This window comes from Terrapene carolina, unplaced genomic scaffold, assembly GCF_002925995.2.
Source record: "Terrapene carolina triunguis isolate 2854851 unplaced genomic scaffold, T_m_triunguis-2.0 Scaffold210, whole genome shotgun sequence".
NCBI lineage: Eukaryota > Metazoa > Chordata > Testudines > Emydidae > Terrapene > Terrapene triunguis.
The window spans coordinates 49,824,247-49,849,571 of record NW_020664561.1 but is presented as its reverse complement, the minus strand read 5'-3'; the positions used below and the strand labels follow the sequence as shown (position 1 = coordinate 49,849,571).

At 45.2% G+C, this 25,325-nt stretch overlaps 1 protein-coding gene across 1 annotated transcript in view; it reads left to right on the top strand.

The window, feature by feature from the left end:
- The first annotated feature begins 645 nt into the window (after positions 1-645).
- Positions 646-25,325, top strand: part of LOC112115978 (interleukin-23 receptor) — a 65,478-nt gene continuing 40,798 nt past the window's right edge. The window contains 4 exon segments of the mRNA XM_026655646.1: positions 646-838; positions 1,501-1,633; positions 19,422-19,455; positions 19,457-19,523. Of these exon segments, the coding sequence (XP_026511431.1) occupies positions 646-838; positions 1,501-1,633; positions 19,422-19,455; positions 19,457-19,523 (427 nt within the window).

Genomic DNA, 25,325 nt, shown 5'->3' with positions numbered 1-25,325 from the left:
ATCGGGTACTTAAAGACTGTATCACAAAGCATATGCACAAGGGGAGCTGAAACAGCAGGGAGGGAGAGGAGTTATTTAAGTTAAGGGCCAATGTTGTCACGAGAACAAACGGTTATAGACTGAACATCAACAAGTTTAGGCTTGGAAATGAAGACAAAGGTTTCTAACCCAGAGGAGAGAAGTTCTGGAACAGCCTCCCAAGGGACGGAATGGGGAGGAAATCTACCTTGATTCAAGTCTGAGCTTGATACATTTTTGAAGGGGATGTAATGATGAGATTGCCTATGATGGCATATGTCCCATCTGTGACTGTTATTAACAATTGCTCTGCTTCCTACCCCCTAATGCCGGCCCTGTGTGTTTGTTTGAGTTACCGTGGCAATGCATCTATGCGGCTATCTAATCACGTCATGTGTTTTGGTGCGTATGTGTGTGCTTCCACGCGGTTTCACTGGCGAAGACTTTGTCGCAAAGTGTCATGATGGTTAGTGTTGCTGATGAACCTGTCACTAAAGAGCTAAAAAGACAATGCAAGTACTGAACGGAGTGGGAAAAAAATTACAACTGGATTACAAAGGCATTTTGTAAATTGTGTAAAAAAAGAATTCAGCATCAGGCATGGCGGTGAGTTGGCTGTGAAGCATCATGCCAGTAGGAAACAACATGTGCAAAGCTGCCAAATTGCAAAAGAAGAATATCCTGGTCTCAAACTTCTTCAGCAAGCCCAATGAAACATTGGAGACTCATGTTGTTGATGCAGAGCTTACCCAAGTGTATCACACAGTAGTGCAGCAACAGTTGTATTGGTCCTGTGACTGTGAATTGAAGCTTGCAGCTGGTATCTAGATTCAATGATTGCAAAAAAAATGTGTTGTGGCCGTAGAAAAGCCAAAGCCCTGATTAAAGATGTATTATCGCCGCTGTTAACTGAATTTGCTGATATTCTTCAAAGTGAAGACAGACCCTACTTCTCAATTGCCATGGATGCATCAGACAAAGGTAACATAAAACCTTTCCCTTATCCCTGAGATATTGGACATCTGAACTAGGAATACAAGATAAACTGTTAGACTTTTATGAAGAAAGTGAAGAGACTTCAGGTCAATAACCAACACACTCTCCTTCAAAAACTTGTAATTCACAAACTCGACTTAGCTTAAGTCTCTTCCTTTTGTGCTGACAATACAAATGTTAATTATGGCAGGCAGGAGCGATGGAAGCTCTCTAAAAGTGTGTGTGGGGGGGGGCCCACTGGCACCTGAACCATGGCCCTGCCTCTGCGCTGTCCCTTCCACCCAAGACCTCATCCACCACTCGCTCCTCTCCACCCTATCTCCTCCCCCACCTTGCTTGCCCTTATGGCTGGAAAAAAGTGATGGGGCCAGGGTGCCCTGGCTCCCCCAACCTCCTCTGGTCCCAGTGCACCTGATGGTAGGCAGAAATCTGTATACCAGAACCTGAAAAAGAAGAATGAAAATATTTTACCTGCCAACTGCCCAGCCCACATCGTGCATAATGCAGTGGCTCTAAAAGTGGACAATGAGTCATTGGTGATTCAGACATTTAATCACTTCAGCAGTTCTACTAAGAGAGTGGCTGTGCTGAAAGACATGTTTGAGTTTATGGACATTGAGTAAGCTGCTTTGCTACGTCATGTCCCAACACATTGGTTGAGTCTTTCCTATCTGTGAACAGACTGGTTAGCACTTGGCAAGCAGTCAAGAGCTGCTTTGTTTCTCTGGGCAGAGACAACTGTCCACGGAGTTTGTGGCCTGTGTTTGCTGAGAGTGAGCCAGGTGAAGAAGGTCAGGAAACCAGCAGTGTTGAGGTTCACCTTTATTTTCTACAAAATGTACTTAAAGTGTTCAGCAATGCTCTGCCTGGAGAAGGCTAGTGTGACTTTGTGTGCAGTGTATGCCATAATAAACTGTCTGTGAATGAAGCTACAGCAACAACAAAAATGACCCATTCTTCGCTGCTAAAGTTGAGAATGCGTTCATTGGAATGACATCTTTGTATTCAGTCCTTCGCAAGGCCTTTACCAAACTTTATGATATTTCTGTCAAATATCTAGAGAAATAGTTTGACTTTTCCACTAGCGGCTATTTGTACAACATTCAGTGCTTTAATATCAGCCAAGAGAAGGAGTTGGAGTTCAGAGGTCTGTCTGCAGCTGTAACAACAACAAATCTCCAGAGTACCGTGGACCTGGATGAGCTCTATAATGAGCTTTGTACTGTCCAAGAAATCATCAAGAACTTGGAGCGGGGGGGGGGGGAAAAAAACTGTTGAGGAACTCTGGGCTCAGGTGCTCAGCAGTAAAGGAGACGGTGCTAATCTTCCTAACATGAAGAAGCTGGTTTCCTTCATGCTCAGTATACCAGCCTGCCATACTGATACAGAGCACGTATTTTCAGTGACAAAGGATGCATGGACTGATGTGAAGAATCGAAGCAGGATTGAGCTGGTGAGGTCCAAAACGCAAGTAAAAATGAATTTCAATACAAGCTGCAAGGAGTTCTACCCTTATGTAATCGGCAGAAAGGATGTTATGTGCATGGCCAAGTCATCCAAGAAGTATGAGACTGCTGGTGCTGAAAACTGAGAGCTGGACAATCTGTAGTACAAGGTAGGCCTATATGCATGTTCTATTTGTATTTATTTTTTTTCATCTTATATATGCAACTATTAACAACCCCCACCCCCATCCCCCTGGAAAAAGGTGTCCTGATTTTTCACACTTGCCATTTGGTCACCCTAAATGGATCACCATCTCTGGGGTTGGGAAGGAATTTTCCCTCAGGCCAGATTGGCAGAGACCCTGGGAGTTTTTCCACCTTCCTTGCAAAGTGGAGCATAGGTCACTTGCTGTTTTTAACTACAGTAACTCCTCACTTAAAGTCGTCCCGGTTAACGTTGTTGCGTTGTAACGTTGCTGATCAATTAGGGAACATGCTCATTTAAAGTTGCGCAATGCTCCCTTATAACATTGTTTGGCAGCTGCCTGCTTTGTCCAATGCTTGCAGGAAGAGCAGCCCGTTGCAGCTAGCTGGTGGGGGCTTGTAACCAGGGTGGACGGGCAGCCCCCCATCAGCTCCCCACTCCCCTAAGTTCCCTGTACAGCAGCCGCCCAGCAGGCTATCAATTGCCGGCAGTTCAGCTGTCCCTCCCCATACTGCCCTGTGCTGCTCCTGCCCTCTGCCTTGGAGCTGCTCCTGGGAGCCTCCTGCTTGCTGTGTGGGGGAAGGGGGGAAAGAGGGGTGCTAATGTCAGGGTGTCCCCCTCCCCCCTGCTCCTGCCCCCCGCTTACTCCATCCACAGAGCAGGGGAGGGAACAGACAGGGCTCAGGACGGAGGGAGCTTGCTGGCAGCAGCTGCTGTCTCAACTTGCTAATCTACTTAAAAAGGCAATGTACTTAGAGTGGGGTCAGCATACTTAAAGGGGCAATGCACGTCTCTCTCTCTCACGCACAGGGTGTGTGTCTCTGTCTCTCTCTGCCATGCTGTCTCCCCTCCCTCCATTCGTGCTGCCTTGTAGAATGTGAGGCTAAATTAACAACAATGTGTTAACACCCTTGAGGGCTCAGCCGAGTGCTAGTTCATCATTTAGCAGTAAGGCATTCCCTGGGAAATATCCCACCCTCTTACTTCACCACCTCAACCAAACTTCACAATCATCATCATTGCTGTGTACAGAATTAAATTGTTTGTTTAAAACTTATTGTGTGTGTGTGTATACATATATATATAAAAATACAGTCTTTTGTCTGGCAAAAAAAATTCCCTGGAACCTAACCTCCCCCCCCCCCCCATTTACATTAATTCTTATGGGGAAATTGGATTTGCTTAACATCGCTTTGCTTAAAGTAGTATTTTTCAGGAACATAACTACAATGTTAAGCGAGGAGTTACTGTAATGTAAATGGTGGATTCTCTGTGAATTGAAGTATTTAAATCAAGATTTGAGGACTTCAGTAACTCAGCCAGAAGTTATGGGCCTATAACAGGAGTGGGTGGGTGAGATTCTGTGGCCTGTGATGTGCAGGAGGTCAGACTAGCTGATCATGATGGCCCCTTCTGGCCTTAAAGTCTATGAATTAAGGTTGTCATAAAATGAATCTCTAATAATTTCTGCCCCAACCATCTAATTCCTGGACACAGCCACCACATGAACAAGTATGTTCTCCTTCCCCTGCAACTCCTCCAACAGAGCATCTCCTTAGTAGCAAAAATATGATAGATCTTTATTGTATAGATGTCATTTGACTCCAGTTATTTATTAAAAAAATTCTTTATGAGCTTGTAGAGGTGCGGACTCACCCCTGCGGCGCCTCCTGCTGGTGACTTCCGGGAATTAGCTCTTCCAGCGTCCAGAGCACCCCCTGAGGGCTGGTGATCCGCCTGTCCTCTGGCCCCCGTGTCCTTCCCTGGACCCCGGTGCCCTTTTACCTGGGGTGCTGCCCCCTGGCAGTACCCCCACAGTTCTGGGTCTCCCCCTCCCAGGGGAACCACCACCCACTATCCCCACTTTACCTCAGTCTTGGCTACTGCCCAGTCTCCATCTAGCCCCCATTCACTGGGGCAGACTGCAGTATCAGCCACTCATCACAGGCAAAGGGGTTCAGACCTGCTGCCTCTGCCTACCCATGGGCTGCCCCCTGCAACCCAGTACCTAATAGGCCTTACCAGGCCTGCAGCCTGGGACTTTCCTAGGATGGAGCTCCCCAGCTCCCTTGGCCTTTCCCCAGCCCTGCTCCACTCTAGGCACTTAGTTAAGCTCCCTGCAGCCAGGCCCTTCTCTCTCTGAACACAGAGAGAGTGTCTGCTTGAGCGCCTGGCTCAAGCCTTTATAGGGCCAGCTGGGCCCTGATTGGAGCGTGGCCCCAGCTGAGCCTGCTTCCTCCCAATCAGCCCAGGCATCTTGCCCTTCCACAGCCCTCCTCCAGGGCTGTTTTAAACCCCTCAGGGCAGGAGCAGGGTAACCACCCCGCTACAGAACTACATAAATTGAAGATGTATATCCCCTTTCCCACATAAAGACCCAACTCAACTAGTTCAATGTCTTTGTCTAAACCCCTGTCCCATCTTTTCATCTGGGTTGTTTTCTTATCAAGATATTTTTCAATCAAGATTGTGGTGCCCAGAATTGGACACAGTACTCCAGTTGAGGTCTTATCAGTGCTGAGTAGAGTAGAAGAATTACTTCTCGTGTCTTGCTTATAACACTCCTGCTAATACTGCCCATAATGATGTTCCCTTTTTTGAAACAGTATTACATTCATGACTCACTTAGTCTGTGATCCACTATAACCGCCAGAGTCTTTTCTTCAGTACTCCTTCCTACACAGTCATTTCCTATTTTATATTTGTGCAACTGATTATTGCTTCCTAAGTGTAGTTCGTTGCTCGTCTTTATTGAATTTCATCCTATTTATTTCAGACCATTGCTCCAGTTTGTCAACATCATTTTGAGTTCTAATTCTGTACTCCAAAGCACTTGTCACCCCTCCCAGATTGGTATCATCTCCAAACTTTATAAGTATTCTCTATGCCATTATCCAATCATTTATGAGGATATTGAATAGAACCAGACCCAGGACAGATCTCTGCAGGACCCAACTCGATATGCCCTTCCAGCTTGATTGTGAACTATTTATATCTAGTTACCTGGAATCTTGTTCCCTGGCAGTATACTGTTAAGCAATTCAGTTAAAATAGGGAACACCTCTTATTTTAGAGCTCTATAATATTCTCTCCCAAAAAAACATTAGAACTTGGGTTTTTTGGGATTTTAAACTCTTCATGATAAATTCAACTTCCTCTGAAGCAATTACCCTATCAAGAGCTGCCACATCATCCTCTGAAAGCTAACGTAGTTTCACACTTCTCAAATATCTATTTATAAACTCAAGATTTGGATGTTCAGAAGTGTACAAAGTATGGAAAAAGTTAGCACATATTTCAAAGATCTGTTTGATGCTGGTTACTAAATCCCCCTTTTTATTTTTAATCAGAGGGATGGCTGACTTTTCTTGTTTCTTTAACTTTCTGGCTAAAAGCCTATCAGCTGTATTGCCCTTAATATATTTAAGTATTTGCTCACCCTTTTGTTTGGAACTGGTTAATCTTCCCTCATCTCAATTATTTTCTTATACACTTTTAGATCCTGTTGATTTATGTCTACCCTCTAAAACAGTGAGTTCCTTAATCAAACTCTCTTCTTCGAGTGCTCTCATCTTATTGAGGTATGATTCTTTATTTACAAGGATCCTCCCTATTACTGCCTTTCTGGCATCCTAGAGAACACCGGATCCCTTCCTTACCATTTTCTTCTATTTCTGAAAATTTTCTTCCAACTCTTTAATTCTAAAGCCAGCGTTGCAAGGTCTTTACGTGCCAGAAATGCTATACATTCGTATACCCCTTCATTCTTCAGCCACCATTCCAGAGGACATGCTTCCATGCTGATGATGCTCGTTAAAAAAATAATGTGTTAATTACGTTTGTGACTGAACTCCTTGGGGGAGAATTGTATGTCTTCTGTTCTGTTTTACCCGCATTCTGCCATATATTTCATGTCATAGCAGTCTCAGATGATGACCCAGCACATGTTTATTTTAAGAACACTTTCACAGCAGATTTGATAAAATGCAAAGAAGGCACCAATGAGATTTCTAAAACTAGCTATAGCACTTGACCCAAGGTTTAAGAATCTGAAGGGCTGTCCAAAATCTGAGAGGGACAAGATGTGGAGCATGCTTTCAGAAGACTTAAAAGAGCAACACTCAGATGCGGAAACTACAGAACCCAAACCACCAAAAAAAGAAAATCAACCTTCTGCTGGTGGCATCTGACTCAGATGATGAAAATGAACATGCATTGGTCTGCACTGTTTTGGATCGTTATCGAACAGAACCCGTCATCAGCATGGACACATGTCCTCTGAAATGGTGGTTGAAGCATGAAGGGACATATGAATTTAGCGCATCTGGCATGTAAATATCTTGCGGCAATGGCTACAACAGTGCCATGTGAACGTCTGTTCTCACTTTCAGGTGACACTGTAAACAAGAAGTGGGCAGCATTATCTCCTGCAAATTGTAACCATACTTGTTTGTCTGAGCAATTGGCTGAAGTAGAATTGAGTGGACATGCAGGCTCTAAAATTTTACATTGTTCTATTTTTGAATGCAGGGGGTTTTTTTGTACATAATTCTACATTTGTAAGTTCAACTTTCTTGATAAAGAGATTGCACTATAGTACTTGTATTAAGTGAATTGAAAAATACAATTTCTTTAGTTTTTTACAGTGCAAATACTTGTAATAAAAAATAAATATAAAGTGAGCACTGTACACTTTATATTCTGTGTTGTAATTGAAATCAGTATATTTGAAAATGTAGAAAACATCCAAAAATATTTAAATAAATTGTATTCTATTATTGTTTAGCAGTGCGATTAATCACGATTAATATTTTTTAATATGGCGATTAATTTTTTTAATCGCTTGACAGCTCTACTTTTAATCCAATATATTAGGGGCACGATCAGACTAATGTACAACTCCCAGATTAGCTTTCTTTGACTATATTAGCCAAGGGACAAGAAACAAAAATCATATCAATCCTGGAATAAGATCCATGAATAGCAGAATAAAATGTATAATGCTTGACATCCTGATTCATCTCCTGCCAGACATTCACAGGTCTTCATTTTCTAAGTGATGGAACAAATTTGCACTTGATCCTCAATGGCTTGTCTGGTGTCTATAAGCTCTCTTTTGTTGGGGAGGAGATAATGCCTTTTGTGGTGATTAGTATTTGGTAACTTTTGGTAATGCTTCTCCCCTGACTGTGGGGGTTTACAGTCTTAGCAAACGTTTTTATAATTACAGAGCAAACGTTATAACTTTACCTTATAACAACCTGGGATACAGGTATTATAAGTAGGATTAACACATGCAGCCTCCTACAAGTATTCCAGTCAGTCTAAACACATTCTTGTAACCCTAATATCTACTCAACAATACTAACACACAGGCGAGCCAGACAGGTTTCCAGCTATGCATTTGTCAGTTTTTTGTGAGCCTTGGCATGAGCTGGCAACTGATCTGCCAGCATCAAACCCTCTCACATATACCTCCTCTGCTAGTCTTCTTAAAACAGCAAGCACTCATCAACTTATCCCGTCCATCTGTACAAGCAAGCTGCCATGGACAGACAAGAAAACAGAGAGAACTCAAGAAGAAACCAACCCAAGGAAAACCTCCCCAAAACTTCAACAAAGATTGGTGAGAGGAAGTTTCTCCTGTCAATCACCAAGCGGTTGGACCATGTACCTCCTGGAGAGGAGACAGGGGCTAAACATTGATAAACGGAGAAAAAATGGGATTTAAGATTCTGAATATTCATAATTGGCTTGTTTTAAGACAGCTCCTCAAATGGTTTCTTCTAAGTAACTGATTTAAACTTTTTCTTTAGTTTCATAGCGCATAGTTAAAATTGCTTACTTTGCCAACTATAAACTGGCTGGTTAGTTATTAATAACCAGCAGGTCCACCTGCCCTGAAACAAAATTATTTTTGCCATCTATAAATATTCTTAATTACCGAAGGATATAATAAGGAATGGAGTCACAATAATTTTAGGAAGCAATATACTTTGATCTTAACTTTCCCACAGAAAAGAATCTCCTCCTCCCCCCGGAGGTGGTTCCCTCAAGGGTGTAGTGTCTGTTTAAGCTCTCCACTGAGAGACATACAGCAGAGATTGTAACGGAAGCCACCACTTTATCAGTTGTGTGGTTTGTTTAAGGTTTTCTTTCTTTAATAATAAAATAGGTTTGGATAATGATTGTGATTATTTTGCTTAGTCTTGATCATGGTATCCCCTAAATATGTCGAAGAACCCCTGACTAAATAGTGGGAACCACACCCCTGAGTTGGTAGTAAGAAAAACAATTAGGCCCTACCGTTCCTTGTTTCTCTAAACTAAATATTTGTAGTCATTTTTAAAATACAATTATTTGGCTTGTCTAGGGACCTGATATAGCTCCCAGTGAAGCCAATAGCTAACCTCGGTGGGGCAGGATCAAAGCCTGGATTCTTAATGAGATGCAGTAAAATACTACGTATGGGTCCAGCAAGTGAGACATGCAGAACAGTTGCTGCCACTGAGCCAGGAAATGGAATAAGGAAGAAAAGTGAAATGTGCTTCCTAAGACCAAAGTGGCAGTTGCTTGTTTGAAGTAGGAGCTATCAACATGAAAAATATACTGACTACTGAAGAAGGATCAGAACCAAAATACTGGATCCAAGCATCCAGATTTAGGGGGCTTATACAGCTGTGAATTTTGCAACTTGGGCTGTTCCTGTATTACACTAAAAGAAAAGAGGAAAAAGTTGGTAGACAGGTCACACTCTCCAAGTCCCCAAGGAGTAACCTATACAAAAATGACCTTTTCTCAAATGCATAATTAAGCGCTCTCAAAAACAATGTGTTCTCTGTTTAAGCAGAGATGCAAACCACATGCTTGCTATTACATTTACGTCAGAAGCCTGCACTTCTGTATAAAGTTAAAATAGACTCATAACTCTGGGACAAATTCTATACTTGGCTATCAGCATGCAACTACTGCATCTTTGAAATCAAATGGGAGTTGTATGCAAGGGCAGGATTCTTCTCGGTGTGATTAAATCACTTTTTTACAACTGATTCATGAAGAATACTGTTTCAATTATAGTATTAGTGTTTATTGTAGGACCTATTTTGCCTCCCTTACTCATGCTGGTAGTACCTTACTCTGCCAGTAGTCTAACTGATTTCAGTGAGACTACTTGTGTAGTAAGGCACTAGGCTGTTAGAGACCAGGCCATGGGCTGGCTGGTCTAGTGGTTAACGTGAGAGTTCATACTACCAATTACAGCTGGGTCTAAGGTGGGCAGAGTTCAGGAACAAGCCCTGGACCAGTGCTGGAGGGACAGAAGGCAAATGCCAGAGCCAGAGGGTAAACAGAGTCATAGATCAGATGCACAGTTGAGGATCAGCACTGGAGAGACAGACGCCAATAGGGAACTGGAGCGAGCAGGAGCAGGGACAGGCATGATACACATTGCGCAACTAGCCAGCTACTGCGGGGCTTAAAGCCAGCCAGCTGCCCTTCCTGACCAGTCAGATGGTGCAGTCAATCAGGCAGTCTGCTGCAGGCCAGCTGTGCTTGTAGGGTTACCAGGTGACTGACTCGGCTGCAGGCCCTGACCCCTGACATAGGCAACAGGGATAAGAATGAATGGATTATGCCGCATGTGTTAAAATGTAGCTCTGCTGCTTTAATTATCTTTAAAGGGAGAGTCATTGGTGAGAAAATGGCTCTACCCCTTCATGATGAGTAGGAGACCATGTGGGCAGGTAGTGAGTTTGGCCAGCAACAAAGGAAGTTAAGGAGCTGGGCAGTCTGGGGTCCCCTAAACATAATTCATGAACATTAAACTAAAATATTTCTTTTTGAAAGACTAGTGACCAGATCCCCAGCTGGTGTAAAGTGGCCTGGCTCCACTGAAGTCAATGGTAAGTTACATTAGATGCGGATCAGACCCTAAGACTGGCCACTTTCGCTTCCTGACCCTCACTTTCATGAAAAGGATTGGTTGGTGTAAAGGCAATAAGAGGTGCTGGTGTGCGTGGCGCTCCATAAGACAGAGAAGGAAATCCAGTACCCTGCCTGAGGGGAAAACTCTTTTCTGTAAGCTTTATTTCTCTTTAAAGTGTTGCAAACATAAAATGATACCACCCTAGCAGAATGTGGTAAATGTTTCCTGTGGTTACAGTGCTCTAATGAGGTTAACACTGCTACTGAGGTTAACTCTTAAACTTGTCATGAAAAAAGAAGCCACCTCTTTAGAAGTGTTTTATAATGGAGAAAAAATCTGTCACTGATTGAGAAAATATTATGCTAATGTAATCCTCAAACATCTCACCCCAATCCTCAGGCTCGTGTCAAGTCTAGGTTCTCTCTCCCCGCAATCCTAGGGGGTTCAGCTCAGGTCTTACTTGTTCTCAGATGTTGGCAGCAACCAACTGCTGTCTGGAGACCCAGTTGATGTGGAATCCAAATCTCCAGTAAAAACCCTGCCTCACAGACCTAGATTCCTCCCTGTAGCTTTTGTTGCCAACCCCGCTGCCTCAACTCTACCCCGCTGGGGACAGCACTCACTTGTGATTTAGTGGGGTCCTAGCCAGCAGCCTTTCTCCTAAAAGGAGCACCTCTACAACAGGGTTTTTAGAAAATTGCCTTGTGTAGGTCAATGTCTCCTAGAATCCATAAAGGTTCTTCTGGAGCAGGATTGTATTTATCCAGACTAGCTAAAGTTTTGAAGAAAATCTGCAGAGTAGGGTGACCAGATGTCCCGATTTTATAGGGACAATCCCGATTTTTGGGTCTTTTTCTTATATAGGCTCCTATTACCCCCCACCTCCTGTCCGGATTTTTCACACTTGCTGTCTGGTCACAATAATCTACATTAATGGGACCCTCTAAACACACATCACCCTTCAAGTGGTCTTTTTGCCTTAATGCCACATACAACAAGCAATGTATCAGATTACAATGTCTACCATTGTTTTAGAGCAGGGGTAGGCAACCTATGGCACGTGTGCCGAAGGCGGCACGCGAGCAGATTTTCAGTGGCACTCACACTGCCCGGGTCCTGGCCACCGGTCCAGGAGGCTCTGCATTTTAATTTAATTTTAAATGAAGCTTCTTAAACATTTTTAAAACCTTATTTACTTTACATACAACAATAGTTAAGTTATATATTATAGACTTACAGAAAGAGACCTTCTAAAAACGTTAACATGTATTACTGGCACGTGAAACCTTAAATTAGTGTGAATAAATGAAGACTCGGCACACCACTTCTGAAAGGTTGCCGACCCCTGCTTTAGAGACTTCATGTTTTCTCCTGATTTCTCCTTCCCCTACTTTAAAAGATAGGGCATCTACTGGAAAGCACATACTAGGGCTACAAGGGGCAAGAGATCTCTCCTAAGGGACTTCTTCATTTCTTCTAGAGAACACCACCTGTAAAACAGGCCTCGGCAGAAACACTTTTTCCTCCATGTGGGTAACTTTCTGGAGAAAGTCTCACCTTTCAGGGAAATCACTTACTGCCATCTTCATTCAAAAGGGATCTTCTTGTCATACAATTCTTCTTTGCCTGGAGCATTCCTTGTAGAACTCTGCACCTTATAATGAATCCATTGGTGGCTGCCTCTGTGGTGTGAATGGACTGTAATCTATAGACTGGAGTAGGAGTTGTGGGTGGGCTTTGCTGCACCCTTCCACCTGGCACCACTTCTCTCACCCACTGCACTTCACCAGATTAGAGCCCAATTAAAATTGGGCTGTCTGGGGTGAAGTGTACTTCTCCCTGTAGTAGAGGAATGAAGGTGCTTGTCACAATACTGAGTTTACTGTTCTATACTGACCTAAATGACAGGGCCAGAAGTTACAGGCAACACTATGAACTTACTTGTCAAATGGGAGGGTCAGAATCTCATGTTTTAATGGTAAAAATGGCATTTGTGTATCCAACTGTCCATATGAACACCTGAAAGCAGGTTTGGTGCCCACATTAGGTGCCCATATTTTAAACTTGTGTTAAGAAGCTACTCTTAACCACAGCATTGGGATATAATATTAGACATCCCTGGAATCTGCTTCTTAAAACATTCAACCAGAGGGGGAAATTCTGTAATAAGTGCAATTTAGGAGATAAGTGAGAAAGGCAGCAGTTTGGGATGGAGGGATGTGACTGGTGGAATGCTGTAAGGTAAATATTAGGAACATTTCCGTTCATTTCACACATACATTGCCTGGAAAGAGGGGAAGAGATAGAATGTAACTAAATTTGATGCAGCTGAAAGCTGGAGCATTTCAGAGGGGGAAAGATTTTTGTAATAGGTTGATGTGTGTATTATCAGAAAGATATTTTTCTTAACAGCTGAATTAAGCCTAACTCACTGCTATCTAACAGTAAGTATGAAATATATCAGATTTCCTTTATATATAACTGACAAACATTAGGAAATTGAGAAAGGTTGTTTGTTTTTTAAAAACATTGAATAATTATAATTTAAAAATAAACTTTTCCAAAAAGCCATGAGAGAAAAAATGAGGCTGTTTCTTTAAGGGCTGCTGGGTTTTCCCACAGAATGACTCAAAGTCAAAGATACTTATCAAACTGGAAACAATAAGTATTCTTGAGTGATCAGTAATGTAGGTCAGGGTTTTGCTGATAGTTTCTGTTATAGCAGTGAACTCTGAATTAGTCCCAGCCTCTTAAACATGCTGTGAAGTAGCAGTGAGTAGAGAAAACAAGGAGCTGACTACAGAAGTGGAACAATGGCCTGATAGATGGCAAGGTAAAAAATAACCAAACTCCTCAAAACTTTGATAAGATTTTTTTTTTTTTTTTTAATATCTGAAGCTGTTAGCAGCAAGCTTAGGTATTTTACTGTTTTCTTGTTCATACTTTCTGTAAACATACAGCACAGCATGCGTTGCAGAGATGGTACAACTACTTTGTCCAGATTATGTGTTGTAAATCAGTGGTTCTCAACCAGAGGTCCGGGGTCCCCTGGGGGGCTGCGAGCAGGTTTCAGGGGATCCGCCAAGCAGGACAGAAAGCCTAAGGCCTGCCATGCAGGGCTGAAGCCCAGAGCCTTGAGCCCCACCACCTGGGGCTGAAGCAGAAGCCTGAGCTACTTAATTTCACGGGGGGCCCTGTGGAATGGGGCCCCAGGCAATTGCCCTGCTTGCTACCCCCTAATGCCAGCCCTGGCTTTTCTATGCAGAAAACACTTATTGTGGCACAGATGGGCCGTGGAATTTTTATAGTATGTTGGGGGGGCCTCTGAAAGAAAAAGGTTGAGAACCCCTGCTGTAAGTTAAAATGCAGTGTTAGTGTACTAAGGTATTGGAGCACTCAGCAATGCAGCAACTAACTGATTTAGGAGCCTAAGTCTCATTTTCAAAAGGGATTCAGACACTTAGGAGCCAAAATCCAATTGATAGCCAATGGGAGTTAGGGTCTTAAGTACCTAAATCACTTTTGAAAATGAGACTTAGGTGCCTAAGTCAGTTAGGTGTTGCGATGCTGAGCGCCACAACACCTAATACCTTTACAAATCTGGACCTAAGAGGTTTTTAGTAGTCAGAGTTCTTAGTAGAGATGGGATCGAATCGCCAGCGCCAGATACTTCTAAATTATCGGGATGTTCAAATTCCAAGCCTGCATCTGATTCCAAAGTTTGCAGGTGGCCCCTATGAATTGGAATAAAAACGTAAATTTGAATAACTCCCAAATCAGGTGGTGTTTGAAATCCTGATCTAAATGTTATAGCTGGAGGCTAGAAAGTTCTTCTTAAAGAAGAACTTTTTCAAAGCATGTGTGTTTTTTATTTGTTTCTTTTAACTTGCAAGAGCGTAGCAGGATGTTGGTAGGGTGTTAAAATTCTTGTACCAGATCAGATAAGGAGAGAGAGTATGAAAGTTGATGAAGGGGATTACCAAGTATTTTTGCCATCTCCAATACAGAGGAAAGTCTTAGGACACTGGGGCAAAGGCAATACAAGGAGAAAAACCAGGATACTTGTTATGCATTAGACATTCTAGATACGTAATATTAGTCTAAAGCCTTTTGAAATGTATTCTAGATCACTAAATACAGCAGTTGAAGAATTACCATTTCCAATGGAAATATTTTTTTTTTCAGATCATTGGGATTATTTAAAAAAAATTATTTGGCAATATCTACTTTTGATCATTTTTCTATAGCCTTATGTACCAGTTTAAACAGAAGGGTAGAGCTATCATTGACCTTCAGTTAGTGCCAATCCTGTATCTCCTAGAGCTCAGTTTCGAACTGAGATCCACAAATGCAAAGACTCACAAAAGAGAAACACCGCTGACTCCCCTCAGAGAGCCAGCTGCAGCAGCGTACTTTCATACGCCTCAAAGTTGTGCTTGGGTAGCTAATGTGTATATGCAGATAGACTCCAAAATGGATGTGGTATCCCAAGAAAAGGTTTCAGCCCTGCACATCAGTCATTCTTGTATACCCATCAAAAATAAGCAAGGCTGTGCCAAGTTTCACCAGCTCCAGATATTTCATAGTCTAGCCCCTTCAGAGGCATTATCAATAGAGAATTCTCTGATTTTACCCATGTTACATCTAACTTGGGTCTCGTCTCAATGTAAAAGTCCAGCACTGAGAAACATCATGTGGATTTCTGGCATTCTCTGGAGGGCTGTGGGTTCATAAAAGAGAAAATGGCCAGGGACAGGCTGGTATGGAGGGATTAAAACTAGGTGTAAAGGGATCGAGTTCAGCAAGGGAAAATTGAGACTGGGTATTAGAGAAGACTTCCTGAGAGTGATAAACTAGTCTCCCAAGGGGAAAAGTAGAAAACCCATTGCTTGGGACTTTTAAAACTAGACTGGATGACACCCTAGAGAAAAATACCAGAGTATTAATCCTGCACAAGTTAGGGGAAAGTAAAACCAATCTAATAGCATTAGAAATGGAAGAGACCTAGGAAAACAATTACAGCTCCCATTGGATGAGGTAGTCAATAGGTGGACCGTTGGCCAAATCTGGATTGCCAGATGCTATTGAACGGACTGTGAAATCTTTTTATTTACTTATCATCATTATTGTGGTGTGAAAAATGTTTCTTTGGAGTCTGGACCTTGACTATACCTTGACCAAAAAATAATTTGGACCTTGACAAAAAATAATTGACTACTCCTTGCATAATCTTATGCACGTGAGTAGTCCCATTGAAGTCTCTAGCACTGCTTCTAATAAAGATTATTCATCTGTAACTGGAGCTTTCCAAGTATATTTCCTCTGCAGATCTGATCTTGTGGGAAGATGCACCTTGATTCCATGAGCTTGCTACTAGCTGGAATGTTGTGATATTTGTGGCCATTTTTATTCCATTGCATGCTTCCAGATGTTTGATGCAAGACTAAATCTCCTTAGGTCCTTTTCCGACTGCCATTAAGTGGTGCGGTCTCAGAAGCATGCTCCATTCATTGGTCTTTTTGACCCTTTAATCCTCTCCCTTTACCCATTAGTTAATTTTAGAATTATTGTAATTTAGCTAACATTTAATGTTTTTTTAAAATAGTTAGTTTTTAAATGGTAGTCCATAGTGGTACCCAATTATGGACTGGTTCCTATCAGTGCAGTTGAATGGATCCACACCAGAACTATAGAAGAGATACCAGTGGGTCTAGACAAGAAATGTCTTGCAAGCCTGTGTTGATTTAGACAGACACAACAGTGCACACAGCAGTCAAATAAATGCATGAATGTGAACCCATATTCATCTGTGGGTTTAAGATTGAACGTGCTTCACAAAAATGTAACACCAACAGATCCCGGTCGTCAGCGGGATCAAACCGGGGACTTCCGGAGCTTAGTGCATGAGCCTCTACCGCATGAGCTAAAAGCCAACTGACTGTTAGCTAAGGCTGTAGAGCAGATTCATTGCAGTACTCTCTCTAAGTGGTCTCAGTATCACTGGATGGGACAGAACACCCCACCCAGAAGGTGTGGGCGTTATATAAGCACACATATGAAAACTAGGGCTGTGTAAAAATGATTACAACAACCCCCAAAATTCAACCCAGGATTGCAAAAAGCTTTGGGGGTATGTCAACCCTCACCCTCCAATCCATTCCCGGGACACAGCTGCCACCACCTAACAGGCTGCTGTATTCTCCATATGTCTGAAATCATCCATGGAACAGCTCCATTCCCCCTTCCTTCTTGTCTTGACTTTGGGGGACTGTCCCCTTCCCTCCCTGCTGGGAACCTTCAAAGTAACAGCAGTTAGCCCCTTCAGTGCTTGGAGTGAGGAGATGGGAGGGAGGAGGGTATTCTGGTAGCTCTGTTTCTTGCCATCCTACAAAAAGTCTTCCAGGGAGCTGGAAGCCACCCATTTCCATCATCCAAATGGGGCAGGAAGCAATGTACTACTGCTGCTGACAACTCCCAGCATCACTCTACAGCCAGGAGCCAGGAATGCAGAAGTTTCCTGCCACACTGCTGCCTGATAAAGGGAAGAGAGTCTTCCAAACACCCCCCATCCTTAGAAGACCTTCCCAGGATTGGGAGGCAGCTTTCTTATCAGACAACCCCCTGAAAAGAGGGGATAAGGAGGCCTCTACTCAGCATGCCTTTTAGATGCACAGTAAAGGGGCAGTAACCTTGTCCTTGAAGACCTGGAATGAATGTGAGGGGAGGGCTTGCAGGCCATTGATCAGCCTTCCGATTAGACTCCAAAGAGAGGAGATAGGAAATAGCACTGGGTGAGGAGTAGCTGTGGATAGAGAGAAGGGCTTAATGAGGATGGAGCCTGGCCTCCTGCCATTCTGAAATTTCACATCACCTGGATGGTGCTGAGTTTACCGAATACAGTAACCCTGGAATAACACACCCAGCTCAGAGCCAGATCCGCTCCCATGCCAGATAGCAGTACCTGGTGTAAGCTCTGATGCCCTTAGGGCACAGACGGACGCAGCACATTTTTGCACCTATTCCTTTTGTTTCTAAGCAAGTTCAGATTCAAGCTCTTAAAGTGGTGAATACCAGTGGCCTACAAGGAAGTGATGTCTCTGGATGACTTTACCAAGAAAATAAGTTTATCCAAAATCCATGTATGTCATGAATTCATGAGAAGAATGTGGGTACATAGTGAATTGCCTCTCTCTTCAGAACACTGATATATTTCCAGGCCCAGTCTATTTCTTCCTCCATGGGACTGGACATCAAACCTCTAGATCTTTACAAGCCTCAAAATTCCAAGTCCCTGCAAATGCTGGCAGAGATGTAACTAGAGCAGTGGTCCCCAAACTTTTTATGTCATGCTCCCCTTATCCGTAATGAAATCTGTCCGCGCGCACACACACACACACACACACACACACCGGGAGCCAGGTCCAGGATTGGGAGCCGAGGCCAGGACTGGTCCCGCGGCTGTGTGCGGAGCCAGGAGTGGAGCCGCAGCCAGGAGTGGGGCCAGAGCCAGAAGTGGGAGCTGCAGCCAGGGTCCAAGGCCGGGGCCAGGACCCGACACGGGACCTTGATTGGGGGTGGGGCTGGAGCGCTGGAGAAGAGACTGGGGGCAGGTTGGAACTGAGGGGGCACTCCCTTCCCACTCCCCATAGGGGCTGGCCCAGTTCCCATCACAACCCCCCTGAACGTTCCTCTGTGCCCCGCTAGGGAGGCATGCCCACAGTCTGGGGAAAACTGATCTAGAGCAATCAGGTTGCAGTGAGGCTTAAGGTCAAGATTTTCAAAAGTGACTAGTGAATTTGGGTGCTCAGCTTTGAGACTACTTTAAAGGGGCCTGATTTGGAGAAAGTGCCGAGTACCCACCCTTTGGCCACTTTAAAGGTGTTTCAAGTTGGGTTCCAAGAGACACCCAAAATTACTAGGCACTTCAGAGGCTTAATCTAAATCTTCTAGAGTCTGATGGCTCCTGCACAATAGGTCAGGAGTAGGAGGGGTAAAAATCACTGTCTCCCTACCAAAGGGAATGTGGGTGTCTGAAGATTACTGGGAGTAAAAATCCCCTTCACCATCAGAACGTGCCAGAAAGTGTCACAGGAAAGTACTAAGTAAAAAGTACTCAAGTGAATTTGCGGTAGATGTGACATCTTTCTTAAGAAGTCAAAGTCTATCTTCAAAACAAAGCAGAATAAAGAAAAGAAATAGAAAAATGAGAAAGAAAGTCATAACCAGTAGGCAAATTAACCAAGGGCTCCACCTTACAGCAAGTCATTTTCCTTTTCTCTAACTGACAGAAAGGAGCCAGATAAAAACAGGAGCTGTGGGTGGTCCGCGCTTCTGAAAATCAGGCCATATCTACTTTAGGTACTCACCATTAAAGATCTAAGATTCCACATTATAGCTTCTGTATACTTTCCTCTCTAGCAAACCCTAGCCCTGGAACTCAGATCTCTGAATATTGCCTCCTCTGCCCAGCTCTAAACAACGCCTCGCCAAATTCACACCTCTATTAACTTCAATGGAATTGCACCAGTCATGAGTTTGGTCCACTGTATTTAGCAGCATCTAAAGATTCATCCTACTGTGGCCAACATGTTCAATTTTTGCTGCTGTGGATCTGGAAACTAGCCTGAGGCCCTTCTGTACGTCTGGAAGTGAGGTAGGACCAGAGCTATAGCAGTGTGTACAGATCCAGGAACTAGCAGGACCAATGACATTTGTGTATTTGAGGTTCTGATACTGGCCTCTCATGTTATTAGTTTTGTTTTGTCTTAGAACCTGGTCTCAACGTTGCATTGTTTATTGTGAGAAAGGTCTAATATTAATTTCATTTTTTCAGAGGCCATGCTTTCCCACTGACATCGGCCACGAATCAATCAGGCCATGGTTAGATTTAAAGTGGCAGTGGCACTCCATATACTCTTCAGCTGGATTTACAGAGGTATAGTCTGTCTTCCGTCTCACCACTTCTTAGTGCTGAATTCAGGAACAATTGTTAGTATAGTTTTGTATCTTAGGCTATGTCTACACTACAGAATTAGGTCGGATTTATAGAAGCCGGTTTTATAGAAACCGGTTGTATGCAGCCGATTGTGTGTGTCCCCACCTAAAATGCTCTAAGTGCATGAAGTCGGCGGACCGCGTCCACAGTACCGAGGCTAGCGTCGACTTCCGGCGCATTGCACTATGGTACCTATCCCACAGTTCCCGGAGCCTCCGGCGCCCATTGGAATTATGGGTTGAGATCGCAATGCCCGGATGATGCAAAGCAGTGCCGCGAGGGGTTCTGGGTACATTGCGTCAGGCCCCTCCCCCGCCGTCACAGCAACGGCAGACAATAGATTCGCGCCTTTTTACCTGGGTTACCTGTGCAGACAACATACCACGCCAAGCATTGAGCCCGCTCAGCTCAGCTCACCGTCACCATATCTCTTCCGGGTGCCGGCAAACGTGGGACTGCATTGCTAAACAGCAGCAGCAGCTTACTGCCTTTTGGCGGTAGACGGTGCAGCATGACTGGTAGCCTTCATTGGCGATCTGGGTGCTGGCAGCTGTGGGGCTGGCAGCCGTAGGGCTGCATTGCACCAGCCCCTTGCCTTTTGGTAGAAGATGGTATATTACAACTGGTAACCGTCGTCATCGTACTGCAGTGGCTGTCGATCATGGGCACCCGGGCAGACAATGATGGTTATCAGTCGTAGTATGCTATTTTCTGCCAAGTGCCCAATATTGTCTGCTAAGCACCCAGAAGAGGCCGAGGGCTATCTGGGTGCTGGCAGACATGGGGCTGGCAGCCGTGGGGCTGCATTGCACCAGCCCCCTTGCCTTGATGATGATGGTTATCAGATGTATTATTCGCAGGATGGGGCAACATTGCTATACAGCAGCAACCCCTTGCCTTTTGGGCAGAAGATAGTATATTACGACTGGTATCCATCGTTGTCATACTGCAGTGGGCATCAGATCGTGCAATAGACCTGAAGGCTTACTGCCAAGCGCCCAGTATTTGCTGCCAAGCACCCAGAAAATGCCAAGGGCTATCAGTCATGCTGCGCCGTCGTCTTAAGATGTAAAAAATAGATTTATTCTCCATTCATTTGCTTCCCCCCTCCCTCCTGCTAAACCCAGGCTTTTGAGTTCAATCTTTGGGGGGGGGGCATTCTGTGTGACAGTTGTTTGTGTTTCTCCCTGATGCAAAGCCACCTTTCTTGATTTTAATTCCCTGTACCTGTACGCGGTGTCACTCGCCCCTCCCTCCCTCTCTCCCTCCCTCCCTTCTTCCCCTGGTCCGTCAGATACTACTTTCGCGCCTTTTTTCAGACCAGACGCCATAGCCAGCACTGGGATCATGGAGCCCGCTCAGATCACCGCGGCAATTCTGAGCACTATGAACACCACGCGCATTGTCCTGGAAAACATGCAGAGCCTCCTGGACATGCCAAAGCCAAACCAGGACCAGCTGAGGAGGAGGCGATTGCAGCGCGGCGACGATAGTGATGAGGAAATTGACATGGACCTCTCACAAGGCACAGGCCCCAGCAATGTGGAAATCTTGGTGTTACTGGGGCAGGTTCATGCCGTGGACCGCCGATTCTGGGCCCGGGAAACAAGCACAGAGTGGTGGGACCGCATCGTGTTGCAGGTCTGGGACGATGCCCAGTGGCTGCGAAACTTTCGCATGCGTAAGGGCACTTTCATGGAACTTTGTGACTTGCTTTCCCCTGCCCTGAAGCGCCAGAATACCAGGATGAGAGCAGCCCTCACAGTGGAGAAGCGAGTGGCGATAGCCCTGTGGAAGCTTGCAACGCCAGACAGCTACCGGTCAGTCGGGAATCAATTTGGAGTGGGCAAATCTACTGTGGGGGCTGCTGTGATCCAAGTTGCCAGGGCAATGAGAGACCTGGTGATATCAAGGGTAGTGACTCTGGGAAACGTGCAGACCATAGTGGATGGCTTTGCTGCAATGGGATTCCCAAACTGTGGTGGGGCGATAGACGGAACCCATATCCCTATCTTGGCACCGGCGCACCAAGCCACCGACTACATAAACCGCAAGGGGTACTTTTCAATGCTGCTGCAAGCCCTGGTGGATCACAAGGGACGTTTCACCGACATCAACGTGGGCTGGCCGGGAAGAGTACATGATGCTCGCGTCTTCAGGCAGTCTCTTCTGTTTCGAAAGCTGGAGGAAGGGACTTTCTTCCCAGACCAGAAAATAACAGTTGGGGATGTTGAAATGCCTATCGTGATCCTTGGGGACCCAGCCTACCCCTTAATGCCATGGCTCATGAAGCCATACACAGGCAGCCTGGACAGCAGTCAGGACCTGTTCAACTACAGGCTGAGCAAGTGCCGAATGGTGGTGGAATGTGCATTTGGCCGTTTAAAAGCGCGCTGGCGCAGCTTACTGACTCGCTCAGACCTTAACGAAAAGAATCTCCCCATTGTTATTGCTACTTGCTGTGCGCTCCACAATATATGTGAAAGTAAGGGGGAGACATTTATGGCGGGGTGGGAGGTTGAGGCAAATCGCCTGGCCGCTGATTACGCGCAGCCAGACACCAGGGCGGTTAGAGGAGCACAGCAGGGCGCGGTGCGCATCAGAGAAGCGTTGAAAACCAGTTTTGTGACTGGCCAGGCTACGGAGTGAAACTTCTGTTTGTTGCTCCTTGATGAACCCTCTGCCCCTCCCCCACCACCCTGTTAACTCTACTTCCCTGCAAACCAACCACCCCACCCTCCCCCACTACCCTCCCCCCTTCGAGCACCACTTGCAGAGGCAATAAAGTCATTGTTGCTTCACATTCATGCATTCTTTATTAATTCAGCACACAACTAGGGGGATAATTGGAAAGGTAGCCCGGGATGGGTGGGGGAGGAGGGAAGGAAAAGGACACACTCCAATTTAAAACTTTAAAACTTATTGCTATGGAAATCATCTAGGGTGGAGTGAGTGGGTGGCCGAAGGCCCCCCCACCGTGTTCTTGGGCGTCTGGGTGAGGAGGCAATGGGACTTGGGGAGGATGGCTGCTGGTTACAGAGGGGCTGTAGCGGCGGTCTCTGCTCCTGCTGCCTTTCCTGCAGCTCAACCATACGCAGGAGCATATCACTTTGATGCTCCAGCAGCCGGAGCATCGACTCTTGCTTTCTGATTACAAGTTGACGCCACCTCTCCTCTTCAGCCCGCGTTTCAGCACGCAACTTCTCCTCTTCAGCCCGCGATTCAGCACGCCACCTCTCCTCTCGCTCATATTGGGCTTTTTTAAAATCAGTCATTGACTGCCTCCACGCATTCAGCTGTGCTCTGTCAGCGTGGGAGGCAGTCTGAAGTTCAGTAAACATTTCGTCACGCGTCCTTCGCTTCCTTCTTCGAATATTCACTAGCCTCTGCGAAGGAGTAAGATTTGCAGCTGGTGGAGAAGGGAGAGGTTGTTAAAAAAGATACATTTTAGAGAACAATGGGTAGACTCTTTCACGTTAGATTTTGCTGTTCACAACATCACACAGCACATGTGCTTTCGTTACAAGGTCGCATTTTTCCTCTTATATTGAGAGTCTCCTGGTTTGGTGTGAGAGATCACTCACGCAGTGCCAGGACACAGATTTCAGCTTGCAGGCAGCCATGGTAAGACATATAGTCTTTGGGCTTTTTTAACCTTCTTAACATGTGGGGATGGTTTCAAACAGTTCTGCCCTCATTTCCCATACCAAGCACCCGTGCCATTTAAAATGGGTTTGCAATGTAAAAGGAGGGGCTGCGATTTCAGGTTTAACATGCAGCACAAACCCAACTAACTCCCCTCCCCCTCACACCCAATTCTCTGGGATGGTCACTTCAACCCTCCCCCCCACCGCGTGGTTAACAGCGGGGAATATTTCTGTTCAGCAGACCAGGAAGGGGCACCTCTGAATGTCCCCTTAATAAAATTGCCCCATTTTAACCAGGTGACCGTGAATGATATCACTCTCCTGAGGATAACAAAGAGTGATAAGGAATGGATGTTGTCTGCATGCCAGCAAACACCGGGACCATACGCTGCCATGCTTTGTTATGCAATGATTCCAGACTACGTGCTACTGGCCTGGCGTGGTAAAGTGTCCTACCATGGCGGACGGGATAAGGCAGCCCTCCCCAGAAACCTTTTGCAAAGGCTTTGGGATTACATGAAGGAGAGCTTTCTAGAGATGTCCCTGGAGGATTTCCGCTCCATCCCCATACACGTTAACAGACTTTTCCAGTAGCTGTACTGGCCGCGATTGCCAGGGCAAATTAATCATTAATCATTAAACACGCTTGTTTTTAAGCCATGTGTAATATTTACAAAGGTACACTCACCAGAGGTCCCCTGTGTGCCCTCAGGGTCTTGGGTCAGTTCGGGGGTTACTGTTTCCAGGTCCAGGGTGACAAACATATCCTGGCTGTTGGGGTAACTGGTTTCTCCGCTTCCTTGCTGCTGTGAGCTATCTATGTTCTCTCCATCCTCATCTTCCTCGTCCGCCGAACCCGCTTCCCCGTTTGCAGAGAGGGACTCATAGAACACGCTTGGGCTAGTGGTGGCTGCACCCCCTAGAATGGCATGCAGCTCCGCGTAGTAGCGGCATGTTTGCGGCTCTGCCCCGGACCTTCCGTTTGCGTCTCTGACTTTGTGGTAGGCTTGCCTTAGCTCCTTAATTTTCACGCGGCACTGCCGCGCGTCCCTGTTATGGCCTCTGTCCTTCATGGCCTTGGAGATCTTTTCTAATGTTTTGCCGTTTCTTTTACTGTTTCGGAGTTCGGCGAGCACTGCTTCATCTCCCCAGATGGCGATCAGATCCTGTACCTCCCGTTCGGTCCAGGCTGGAGCTCTTCTGCGATCCTGGGACTGGGACTGGGACTCCATCACGGTTACCTGTGCTGATGGGCTCTGCATGGTCACCTGTGCTCTCCACGCTGAGCAAACAGGAAATGAAATTCAAACGTTCGCGGGGCTTTTCCTGTCTACCTGGCCAGTGCATCTGAGATGAGAGTGCTGTCCAGAGCGGTCACAATGAAGCACTGTGGGATAGCTCCCGGAGGCCAGTAATGTCGAATTCCGTCCACACTAGCCCAATTCCGACCCCCTAAGGTCGATTTTATCGCTAATCCCCTTGTCGAGGTGGTGTTAGGAAACCGGTTTAAAGGGCCCTTTAAGTCGACAGAAAGGGCTTCGTAGTGTAAACGTGTCCAGGCTTAAGTCGATTTAACGCTGCTAAAGTCGACCTAAACTCGTAGTGTAGACCAGGCCTTAGAGAAATCAATACATTTCAGCTAACATAATGGAACACAGAGCTGATAAACAGCCAAGCATAAAGTGAAAGATGAACAGATAAACTATTTTGGGGGCTTCTATTAGCTGTTTGACACCTACAGACATATAGATATGCCTCGTTTTATTGCATATCTTAGAAATCAGAGGTTTCAATGCAGTCACACCTTTCCAGGAAGAACAGATCACATCTGATATCGCTCAGAAGCTAAATTTGTCATCTCTGGTGCAGAGCTGTAATCTGATCATAAGGGGCCCTTGTGCTTCTATTGTGGAGCTGCCTTAATCCACTTACATTTGCTTTAGCTCAGATCCGTTTATAAAAGGTTATCTCCCTCTAGTTATTATTAAAGCACAGTCTGAAATTTGTGAAGTCAGGTGATTCCTATATGAGTTATTACTGCATACCGCTGACATTTCATAGGGCCAGTTTCTATGTGCCCTCACAGGAGAATGTG